The following is a 12377-nucleotide window of genomic DNA, read 5'->3' as shown; positions in this document are numbered from 1 at the left end:
ATTTTATACTCGATTAATCCACATCTTTCATTCTAACAAACAATTTGGGGGTATTTTCTATATGACACAAAGTAGTTTTCATAATGAACTTCAATTAATACCATCCATACTTTCAGGGTTGCTACTAGCTTATATGGTACTTTGGTAAAAGTCAGAAAAAGGGACAGGTGCAGTCAAGCAGACGCATAGATTAACCAGCAGATAGCACCTTCATACAAAGAACAAGTACCCTTTTCACGGGCAGATGCAGCCCTGCACCAGCCTGGTACATAGTTTGATGTGACAGAAGTGGGAATGTGAGATGGATTTCAGGCCCCACTCACTTCCCTGGCCAGGAGGCTTTGGGCAGTGGACAAGCCATATAACTAAATGCAATGGCCCTGAACATTTGACAATGGCAAGACTCTGTTACAACTTTCTTATCACTTCAGTGTATAGGATTCATTCATCCAACCATCTGAGGGAAATCTGCTCTTTGGGGGTACAGAGTAAAATAAGAAATTCATATTTTATTAAGGGATATAAGACATGTACCAAAAATAACTATAGTGTAAGGCAAAAAGTTATGAATTACAAATGAAAAGACTAATGAAATACCAAAAAATTCAGAAGAGCCAAAAAAAACATACCTTGAGGAATCACAGAAGGTTTCATTGAAAAGGCGCACTGAACTCAGTTTTGAATGATGGGTATGATTTGGTTACATGGAGATAGGAACAGAGCATTAGGAAGTATAAGATATAAATAACAAACAATAATTTAGCTTATCAGAAGCAAATGCTATGTGAATGACACTAAAAAAATTGAAAAAAACAGGTTGGGATCAGATTGTGAAGAGCTTTAATACTAGGTTAATGAGTTTAACTGTTAATTTGTGGGCAAAAGGGAGCCATGATGTAATCAAACTCTTTTTCATGGATATGAATGTGGCAGTGTATAAGAAGAATCAAGAAGGCAGAGAAACAGGAGGAGATGAAATTAAAGGCAATTGCACTAGTCTAGGATGGCAATGAAAGTAACTAGGCAGTGGGAATGAAAGGACTACATGAGTATCAGAGACAATAGGTTTGGCAACTGAATAAATGTAGATGGTAATTGAGAGAAGAGACAATATGATGAGTTTCCATGCCTGTGTGAAAGAGTAGATGGGTAATATCTTCAAAATAAATAAGGACCAATGAAGGAAAAACAAATTTTTGCAAAATAACCAGTTGCTTGATATGTAACAAGTTTGAGGTGCCAGCAAGACTTCTGGATATAGATGCCTACAAAGGCAGTTGAACACACAGAATAGAACTTGGAGAGAAAACAGAGCCAGAAATATATTGGGGGTCACTCATTCTGCCAGTGCAATATGAGAGACCAAAAAGAAAGCCAAGGACAAACCTTTAAGGAACGTCTATAAATTGTGATAGAAAAAACTGACTAAAGAAACAGTAGTTAGAGAAGGACAGGAGAACCAGAAAAGTATACTATCACTATGAACAAAAGAGAGAGCATCAAGAATATGAAGTGTGCAACAATACGGAATACTGTAGAGCGGTGATGAGCATCCTGCCTAAACCTGTAATCTAATTTCTAAGGCCCTCTTTCAATTCTTACAAACCAAAGGTATCAGGGGAAATAGGGATATTCAGAGAACCACTTAGGACAAGGAAAGGGACCTTTAAGAATTCATATTCCCCTAAAATCCTAAAGACATAGGCTGATAGAGAGGCCAAACCCAGGCTGGGATCACCAGAGCATACCGTACTACAGCAAAGCATAAAGCAGGCAGAGGACTCCAAGCCAGTCCTTCTGGGAAATTGATAATATTCGTTCTGATCCAGGTAGCATGGCTCAACTGACTTGCCTTGAACACTGGATGAGAGGTTGGAGTCTTAGTAGTACCTGACACACAACAAATAGTCCGGGGCAAAATTAGGATTGTAAGAGGTTAGGGATGAGGTAATGGAGGCATGAGCATATATTACTGTTTCCAAGTGTTTGATAAGGAACAGAAGGAGAGCCTGAAGGACTAATGAAAGGGATTTTTGTTGCTTGCTTGCTTTTTTTTTTTTTAACTTTGAACTCTCAGTAGATTGGGTGGAACAGATATCAGAAAGATGCAAGAGGATAATTAGTGAGGCAAGAGTCTTAAGCCCACAACGGAAGATGGGATCAAGAACATAAGTGGAAAGTTTAACCCCCAAGAAGAATGATAGATATCTTTCTAAAATGAAAAAGGAAGAGAAAGTGTGAGTAAAAAAAACTGTCCAGGTAAAGAGAAATGAAGTTAGAAAGCACATGATTGCTTCCATTTTCTCAGAAAAGAAGGACTCAAGATCATCTGAAGAGAATGAGAGTGGAGTAATAGAATGTGCATTTGAGCAGAGTGAAAATTGATGTTATCAAAAATCATATAGGGACTTCCCTGGTGGCACAGCGGTTAAGAATCTGCCTGTCGGGACTTCCCTAGTGGCGCAGTGGTTAAGAATCTGCCTGCCAATGCAGGGGACACAGGTTCAATCCCTGGTTGGGAAGATCCCACATGTCGCGGAACAACTAAGCCCGTGTGCCACAGCTACTGAGCCTGCGCTCTAGAGCCCAAGAGCCACAACTACTGAAGCCCGCGCACCTAGAGCCCGTGTTCTGCAACAAGAGAAGCCACTGCAGTGAGAAGCCTGCACACCACAATGAAGAGTAGCCCCTACTTGCCGCAACTAGAGAAAGCCTGAGCGCAGCAACGAAGACTCAACACAGCCAAAAACAAAATAAATGAAAAGGAAAAAAAAAGAATCCGCCTGCCAGTGCAGGGGACATGGGTTCAATCCCTGTTCGGGAAGATCCCACATGCTGCTGAGCAACTAAGCCCGTGCACCACAACTACTGAGCCTGCGCTCTAGAGCCTGTAAGCCACAATTACTGAAGCCTGAGCACCTAGAGCCTGTGCTCCGCAACCACAACAAGAGAAGCCACCACAATGAGAAGCCCGGGCACCACAACGAAGAGTAGCCCCCGCTTGCTGCAACTAGAGAAAGCCCGCACAGCAATGAAGACCCAACACAGACAATAATAAATAAATAAATAATAAGTTAATTTAAAAAAAAAGAAATGAAGGGGTGCCAAAATAAATAAATAAATAATAATTTTAAAATATCATATAAATGTAGTAAGAAGAAAAGCTAAAGGCTATAACTTGCATACATCAAATTCTAAGCTTGATAGTTACAATTCCACTTACAATTGCACCACAAAAAATAACCAGGTGAAAAAAAAAATAAATAAATAACCAGGTGAAATACATGCTATGGTATTCCTCCAGCTTCCCAATTCAAGGAATAACAAACAATGAGGTAAGAAAGAAGTCATGGAATCCTCAGATACAATATATCAATACAATAGCATTATAACCAACAAAAATGGGCTTAGTGCTATAACCATAGTCAGATGGTAATGACTCTCTTATTTCCCTGCCCTTCTTTGCTGGATCTATTTTCCGTTTTTTCCCACAGTTGATACTTGCATGAAAAGTTCTTCCTTGAACCAGTGAAGAACACAACATAGCTTTTAATGAAAGAACAACTCTCATCCTATCAAGAACTGACACATGTTCGCTCTCTTTTTATAAAGTACGTCATCTTCCAATTTTCTGAGTTTTTACAAACTTTCACTTTGCTACAAATTACTGAAATCAGAGCTATACAAAAAATTTTATGTTGGAAAATCATATTACTTCTGTTATAACTCTTTAAAAGTACAATTTGTAAGCTGGTGCTCTAGAACCAAGAAGGAAAACAGGATCTAAAAAGAACACAGAAAGGACAAAGAGAGAATTAGGCTGAATAAAGGGACAGAAGACCTTGAGTTACAAATTATTCAGTTTAAAATGTTCTGGGAGGGAGAAGCGAGAGGAGGCGTTGGCGGCGGCACTGGGGGGGCGCGGGGTGGGGCGCGAGACTGAGTGAGCGGCTGAGTGAGTACCCCTATGAGGCGGTGAGAGGCCCGGGGCCTACCTCCGAGGAGCGGGGTCGCGGCGCCAGCTAGCAGCGGGCCCCCTCCCGGTCCCTGGGCCCGGCGGCGGCTCAGTTGCAAGGAGGCAGGGAAGCGAGTGTCCGGCCCCAGCCATGGAGGGCATGGACGTGAACCTGGACCCCGAGCTGATGCAGAAGTTCAGCTGCCTGGGCACCACCGACAAGGACGTGCTCATCTCCGAGTTCCAGCGGTTGCTCGGCTTCCAGCTCAACCCGGCCGTCTGCGCACTCTTCCTGGACATGACCAACTGGAACCTACAAGCAGCAATTGGCGCCTATTATGACTTTGAGAGCCCAAACATCAGTGTGCCCTCTATGTCCTTTGTTGAAGATGTCACCATAGGAGAAGGGGAGTCGATACCTCCTGATACTCAATTTATAAAAACATGGCGGATCCAAAATTCTGGGGCAGACGCCTGGCCTCCAGGGGTTTGTCTTAAATATGTCACGGGAGACCAATTTGGACATGTGAACATGGTAATGGTGAGATCGCTAGAGCCCCAAGAGATTGCAGATGTCAGTGTCCAGATGTGCAGCCCCAGCAGAGCCGGAATGTATCAGGGACAGTGGCAGATGTGCACTGCTACAGGACTCTACTATGGAGATGTCATCTGGGTCATTCTCAGTGTGGAGGTGGGTGGACTTTTAGGAGTAACGCAGCAGCTGTCATCTTTTGAAACGGAGTTCAACACACAGCCACATCGCAAGGTAGAAGGAAACTTCAACCCATTTGCCTCTCCCCAAAAGAACCAACAATCAGATGAAAACAACTTAAAAGACCCTGGGGGTTCCAGGTTCGACTTGATCAGCAAAAACACATGGTCTTCCGCTCCTAACCAAACCGAGCAAGATGAGAATAGACTCTCACAGAACTCTGTAAATCTGTCCCCCAGCAGTCACTCAAACAACTTATCAGTAGTGACTTACAGTAAGGAATCTCCTCTACCCTAGGAGATGGCCATGAGAGAGCTCTGTCTGCCAGCATCTCACCTGGATTCTAGCACACTTGCTATTACATGAGATCTTGGGGGCTAGAATTTCAAATAGCGAATAGCCTTTTCTGAAGTCTTTAATGAAAGGGAAGTCAAACTCAACCAACATCCTTCATCTCCTTGTAGGACTTTAAATAATATGTTTTCATTCACAAAAAAATAATAATAAAATAAAATGTCATGGGAAACTAGTCTCAAAGTATCTCTTTCTACATTTTGAAGATTGTTGATAATGGAAAGTACTTTTTGACAAGATATTTAATTTTCAGATTCAAACAAAGACATTGATAGCAAACAACACATAGAATTATAATAAAATATATTCACTGAATGGAAAAATCTTTATGGAATTAGTTCCGTAACTATAGTTGGATTTCATTGTCTTTATAAAACACATTTTACCATAACTCTGAAGACTTATAAAACATGATCTAGAATAGGAGAAATGATTATAATCTATTAATAACTACTGACCACAGAAAAATACCTTTAATAAATGCAAACACAGAATGGTATCTCGTTTTACAAATAAAATATGAACTAGTGTACTTTTCTTGCTATATTAATTCTTTAAAAATATATCTTCTAGCCTTTTGATTTCAAAATAAATGCTCACTGTAAAAAAAAAACTAACTTTTTATTTTATATGCTTCTCTATTGTTTGAAAATCCCCTCCCTTCCTCTTCTCTAATTACACTCCCCAAGGTTAACTACTAATAATAGTTTAGTTTTATTCTTCCTGACATTTGTTTCCAGGCAAACACAGACAGACATACGTGTTGTTCGAGTACACACACAACTTTTAAAACATGGGATCATACCACACATACTGTTTTGTAAGTTATTTGTGTTTCTTAATAGTAGATCCTGGATTTCTTTACATGCCAGATTTGATAGATCAACTTCATTCTTTTTAAAGAGCTGCACAGTGTTCCTTAATATTGATGTACCAATTTTGTTAACCACTTCTCTACATGTAGATATTACAGTAGCTGCTGCTCCCCTGCCCCTTCTATCTTATAATCTATTTTTAACTTATTCACTGATAATACAAGTATAAATTAGGATTAAAAATTATGATGCCAGTTCCCCTTTGAAAGAAGCTGTAATGTGGTCATCTAATAGTAATAAACTTTTTTTTACTTTAAATAAAGATTTTGGCCTTTCATCACTGGTAATCATATGCAAAAGTTGTCATTGTTTTCCATGCAGTGTTATCAATAATTCTGAAGATTTTCACATATAAATGATTTTCAAATTAACTACACATTATAGCCTAATTCTCCACTATCACTCAATTACATGTAACAACTCTTTATTGGTGTTTCTACAAGCCTACTGTAGTACGGCGTTGTCTAAGGAATTAAAAATAAGTCTTTCACAAAGGACTTGCCTTCAGGGAGCTTACACCTTTTGGGGAAAAAAACTTAGTTACATATATGAAACAATTACAGCAGAATACAAAGACTGGAGAAAATGTAAAGGGAAGAAAAAATAATCAAGGGACCAAGTATTATAAGGTACAATATAGAGATTACCTAGTGAGGAGAGAAAAGGTAAAGAACTAATGGAAGAAATGGGAATTTAGATGCACTTTGGAAAAGTACTAGGATCTGGATAGTGAGAAAGAAAAGGGGGGAAGATACTCCCGGCAAGGGAAAATGTTTTAGAAAAATCTTGAAGACTGGCATGAAAAAAGAAAGGGGAAACAGTAGGAGAGGGGAAAGAAAGAGAACTAGGAAAAAGGGAGAAAAGAAAATCATGGTTAAGACAGAAGCATACAGGAAAAAGTTTCTGAGATGGAGTGGCGGGCAGGGAGGGTTGTTTGTTGCTTAGGCACATATATTTACTGTCAGAGGAAGAAGCCTGGGGAGAGGTAAAACTAAAAGATCCTAGTGGGAAAAGAAGTCAGTGGTAAAGGAAAGAGTGAAGAGAACAGTGAGACACAGAGATATCCCCTAGAGGGAAGAAGTAACCCAAAGGGTAGCTGCTCCCTAAACACTTGGCCAAATGCTTTAGTCCCATATCAACCAACATTAGCATTCAGCCCCTTCACTGGCTTCTGCAAGAAATCCAGGTACACCAAGGATTTCCTAATTTCCATACGTTTTTATTTGTGGGGTCACAGTGAGAGTCACATTACACAATATACAGCATTTCACTTGGAAAGTCTCATCTAACATCTCTCGAGGGTTCCCATTCCCCTCCTGCCAGATTTTCCCTGTACCTTTCACTTTTTTCTTCCCATTATTTCTGTCCCAGCTTCTACTTCCAAATCTGTGTATGTAATTCATCCTGAACCTTAACAAAACAGGCCCTTCCAATGGACACAACACACCTCATTAAAAGGCAATTTAACAATCATCTTCTCATACTTGAACAAGCCCCTTGTAGACTCAACATTCATCACAAATGAATTATCAAGGCATTTCTTCCAAACAAATCCAGCATTTTCTGCAAAAACAAAAATTCTCGTGCCAACTACTAAAAGACCAACGATTTCTCCATCTCAATACAAAATCAAAAATACAGATGAAAAGTTTTCACCTTAGTAAAAAAAGCATAACTGTTATAAGAAGCAGAACCAATCTTCCTAAGAAATAGAAGAAAGATTTTTTAAAACATAAACTACCATTGGCAAGAATGTGGTGAGACAAAATCTCATATGCTGCTGTGTAGAATAAAATCACTAAGAATATATCTAGAAAACAATTTATCAAAATATTCATGCTCTTTAACATACTATTTCTACTAACAGAAAGCTATCCTGAGAAAATAATCAGAGATATGGCCAGATAGTCAACGATGTTATCGTAATGTTATTTATAATAGGAAAGCCTGGAATGTTTACAAAAAGAAAAGGCTGAATAAATTATGCTATGCTATCATCTTATAATAGAATTTAATAGAGGTGTCAAAATAATATTTTAAAGTGTCATATATTCATATAAGAAAAATAATATGTTAAATAAAAATCAAAAAATAGAATAAATATGAATATTTCAAATTCACTTTTATTTTATTTATTTTTTTAAATGTGAGCAGTTTATTAGTGTTTCTTTGAAACACTATCCATCCCTTTGACTCACTCATTTGACACAGCTGATTAGCCCCTCAGTTTTTTTTGTTTTTTGTTTTTTTAATTTATTTTGGCTGTGCCGGTTCTTTTTTTTTTAATTAATTTATTTTTTTGGCTGCATTGGGTCTTCGTTGCTGCACACGGGCTTTCTCTAGTTGTGGCGAATGGGGGCTACTCTTCTGGCGGTGTGCAGGCTTCTCATTGCGGTGGCTTCTCTTGTTGCAGAGCACGGGCTTTAGGCGTGCGGGCTTCAGTAGCTGTGGCACGTGGGTTCAGTAGTTATGGCACATGGGCTCTAGAGAGCAGCCTCAGTAGTTGTGGCACACGGGCTTAGTTGCTCCATGGCATGTGGGATCTTCCTGGACCAGGGCTCGAACCCGTGTCCCCTGCATTGGGAGGGTGGAGTCCTACCCACTGGACCACCAGGGAAGTCCCTCAAATTCACTTTTAAATTATATATATATATACACACAACCATTTGTGTGTCCATACACACATATAATTTTACATAGATAAAATTAGAAGGAAGTACAATGAAATTTTAGAAGTAATTTTCTTTGGGTGTTAGGATTGATTACTTTTTCTTCTTTTATTCTTTTCTGTAATGATCAGAAGCGAGATGAGGAAGGGAATGTCATCACTTGCAAAGCATAGCAATAAGACACATGCTGTGCTGTTGTTGTGGCTCTAAGTCCTACCATCGACATAAGTCCATCTGTGGCAAATGTGGCTACCCTCCCAAGTGCAAGAGAAAGTATAACTGGAGTGCCAAGGTTAAAAGAGGAAATGCCACTGGCACTGGTTGAATAAAGCACCTAAAAATTGTATACAGTAGATTCAGGCATGAATTCCCTGAAGAACATCACCTAATCCCAAAAGAGCAGCTGTTGTAGCATCCAGTTCATGCTTAAGGGTTTCAATAATTAGTCACTCAACAAATGTTAAGAAAAAAATCAAGTTTTCAACCATAGCATTCGTAAGTGGAAAAAAATGTTTCTTTTTTTTAAAGCAGCAGCTACATTTCTCTATAAACGGCATTTTTTATTTTTTTGACACAAGAAATAGGCATTTTTTAAAATGTAGGCTCTGATATATATAATGTATACACTCTACACTGTTGTATTCTATGACTATGGTGAACTCTGCATACTCCTGAGTTTCCATTATAACCCCATGTTGAGGAAAGTTATGAGTGAAAAGGAAAGGAATAAGTTTGCTGTTGTCCTGATTTTTACTTCCTAACTGACAACTTTAATGACACTAGAACATAAGCTAATGTGAAGGAAGGGAACTTCTGTGTTTTGTTCACTGCTTTATCCTCAGCAAATATTTGTGAATAAATCTCCAATTGATTTTTTCAAATTATGAATCACATTACTGTTCTACTATATTCTTTGTCTTGAATAAAAAAGTAAGACAAAGAGGAAGTGCTGACTTTTAAGTGATGAGTTGGGGAACCCATTAAAAACAAATTAGTTCTGGTTTTGTTTTTTTTTTCCTGTCCCTACAAAGGGGATGATGCTTTCTCTCTAGAGAAGCTCATCTTAGGCTTACTCTGAAGTGTTCTACTTTAGTACTAACTTTCTTCATAAATTGTATCCTGCTACTCTGATTAAATCATCTCGCCATCTCTTTTATTTTTCCTATATCTTTTTTCTCTATGTATGGCCTTCCATGCACAGTTGACCCTTGAACAACTTGAGGTTTAGGGGTACCAACCACCAACAGTCAAAAATCTATGTTTAACTTTACAATCAGCTTTCCATAACTGCGGTAACCACATCTGTGGATTCAACCAATTGCAGATCATGTAGTACTGAAGTACGTATTTACTGAAAAAAATTCACACATAAGTGGACCCATGCAGTTCAAAACTGTGTTGTTCAAGGATCAACTATAGTTTCTTACTCTTTTTAACTGTGCCTTATATGCTGGTTTAACATATTATTAAATTTTTAAGTTCTATTATGAGATTTTTCATTTCTGATATTCTAATTCATTCTTATTTTAATGTGCCTTGTCATTTTTATAGTCTATTACTCTTTATTTATGTTTTAGAATCCCTCTTTTTTTAAACATCTTTATTGGAGTATAATTGCTTACAATGGTGTGTTAGTTTCGGCTGTATAACAAAGTGAATCAGCTATACATACACATATATCCCCATATCCCCTCCCTCTTGCGTCTCCCTCCCACCCTCCCTATCCCACCCCTCTAGGTGGTCACAAAGCACCGAGCTGATCTCCCTGTGCTATGTGGCTGCTTCCCACTAGCTATCTACTTTACATTTGGTTAGAATCCCTCTTTTATTTATTAAATATATTTATCTTATGTATTGGATATTTCTAATAGCTGAAATATCTGTAGATCTGTTTCAGTTGTGATTTCTGCTGACTCTTGCTCATAGTGTTTTGATTTTTTCCCCTTGTTATGTTTTGTGATTTTTTTTTAAAAAATGAGTTTATTTGTTAGAATTTTAACTATGATTATTTGATAACTAGGTTGATAATTCCTTCCATGGAGGATTTGTGATTGTTTCTGGCAGGTACTGAAGAGTGTTACAGACCCAAGTCTATTTTCTTTTGGACCCAAGTCTATTTTAAATTAAAACTCTCCATTTGTAGAGTTTAAGGACCATGAAAATAGTGTAAAATAAGGCCTCAAATCCAAGTGAATGTAAGCAGGTAACCAGGAATTATTCAGGGGGATTTTAACTCCACCCAGAGCTGTATGCCTCTCCAGGATGGTCTCTGATAGGCCCCCTTCATTTTGCAGAACGCAGGGAATTTTCCTCAGTCTCCATTCTTCTCCATGCACAAGTTTCTATGCCAACAGAAAGTGATGGATGCCCCCAAAGTATTCAGTGATTTCAGCACTCGTTTACCTCACAGAATATACTTGCTTGGTTTCTAGCCCCAGAAAGTTTCCCTTATTTTCTTATAGGTTCATCCATTCATTTTAAAGGATTTTTAAAATACTGAATCTAGTATTTTACATATTTGGTGGATGTCTTGTCTATCATACTGCCAGAAATGGAAGTCTATTTAATACTTCTACGATTGCTTCGTAAAATTTAAATCAGGATATTATAATTACTCCTGTAAATTTTATTTTAGTGTGTTAACTGTAGTCTATAAGTTTGTCAAGGGTACTTAAAATTTTGCCTGCGTTATTATATTAGCTTACCTTAGAAGTTGTGTATCATCTGCAAATTTTCTTCAACTTTCTCAGCCTTCACCAAAGTCACTGATCAACACAGCTTCTGACAAAAAGAAAAGCATAAAATTAATTTAAAAAATCTTTATAGAAATTTCAACGTTTTTCTTATTATCATGTACATAGAATTATAAATTGAATTTCCATCATAATCATATAAAAATGAATCAAATTAAAATAGGAATATCTCCCTACCCCAATTACTTCAAGTGGTAGACTTTTTAAAAAGTAGTACTGAACCAAATAAAAATATTTCATCATTAGGGAAAACCAGGAGAAATGTGAAGGGGTGGCTTTGATGAGGGGAACTCTAGCACCACTGAAATCTCTATCAGCCCTAACCTTCCACAGGAGGAAACCACCTTATCTAAACTAAACTAGTATCTTAAAGGCCAATACAAAAAGGTTGTGCAAAGCTTAGAAGAGCTTTGAAGTGTCACAAAGGGAAGCTTTGAAAGGTTTTTTGCTTTTAACAGCATCATGAAAACCCATGCCTGCTAGATTTTTTTCTTTTCTGCTTTGCCATAGTTTTAGTTCACATCTGTCACTAATTTCAGTCATCAATGGCAACTTTTATAAAATTTTTATCTCCAACATCAGTATGAGGGCGTTTATGTGTGCATGTGTGTATGCTTGCATTTTCCCATTAGAAATAAGAGAAAACTTACACTCTCTCCTTTAATACAATGCTCTTGCATGAAGAACGTATAAACCACTGACTTTGGGTCTGCATCTTTATTTATTTTCTGAGCAGCAACTACTGGTTTAAACAGAACATTTAGCTCTGGATGTTCTTTCTTCTCAATATTTGATGTATATCCTGCAATAATGTAGTAGAAAAAACACAGGCTTTGGAATCACATAGATCTGGGTTTAAATCTCAACATCCCTCTTAGGAAAATAATATCACAAGTCTCAACGGGTAGCTGCAAGAGCCAAATTATATAGCATATATATAGTGCCCAGCACAAAGCCTGCTACGTAACCTGTACTCTGTTATGTTAGCTGTCCTTCTGTGTAATTTTGTACTTCATTTCCACTTCGCTCAATCTATCAAAGGACTTTCCAGAATAAATT

At 37.9% G+C, this 12377-nt stretch overlaps 2 protein-coding genes across 4 annotated transcripts in view; one reads left to right on the top strand and one right to left on the bottom strand.

Moving 5' to 3' along the window:
* CAB39L (calcium binding protein 39 like) overlaps positions 1-12377 on the bottom strand; it is a 95007-nt gene that overhangs the window by 70337 nt on the left and 12293 nt on the right. The window contains exons 2-3 of one of the 3 annotated variants that reach the window (XM_036831362.1): positions 11969-12120; positions 11271-11346 (exon numbers count right to left, since the gene is read on the bottom strand). The gene's annotated coding sequence lies outside the window, so the exon portion shown is untranslated. The remainder of the gene's footprint in view (positions 1-11270; positions 11347-11968; positions 12121-12377) is intronic. The other 2 variants (XM_036831360.1, XM_036831363.1) reach the window with 2 other exon arrangements.
* LOC118884403 (protein ILRUN-like) lies at positions 3974-4964 on the top strand. Its single transcript, XM_036832050.1, has one exon. The coding sequence runs from the start codon at positions 4107-4109 to the stop codon at positions 4962-4964; it is 858 nt and encodes a 285-aa protein (XP_036687945.1). The 5' UTR covers positions 3974-4106.

Source organism: Balaenoptera musculus, chromosome 18 (assembly GCF_009873245.2).
Source record: "Balaenoptera musculus isolate JJ_BM4_2016_0621 chromosome 18, mBalMus1.pri.v3, whole genome shotgun sequence".
Taxonomy (NCBI): Eukaryota; Metazoa; Chordata; class Mammalia; order Artiodactyla; family Balaenopteridae; genus Balaenoptera; species Balaenoptera musculus.
Note: the sequence above shows the minus strand (reverse complement) of the source record. Positions and strands in the feature narration are given on the sequence as shown.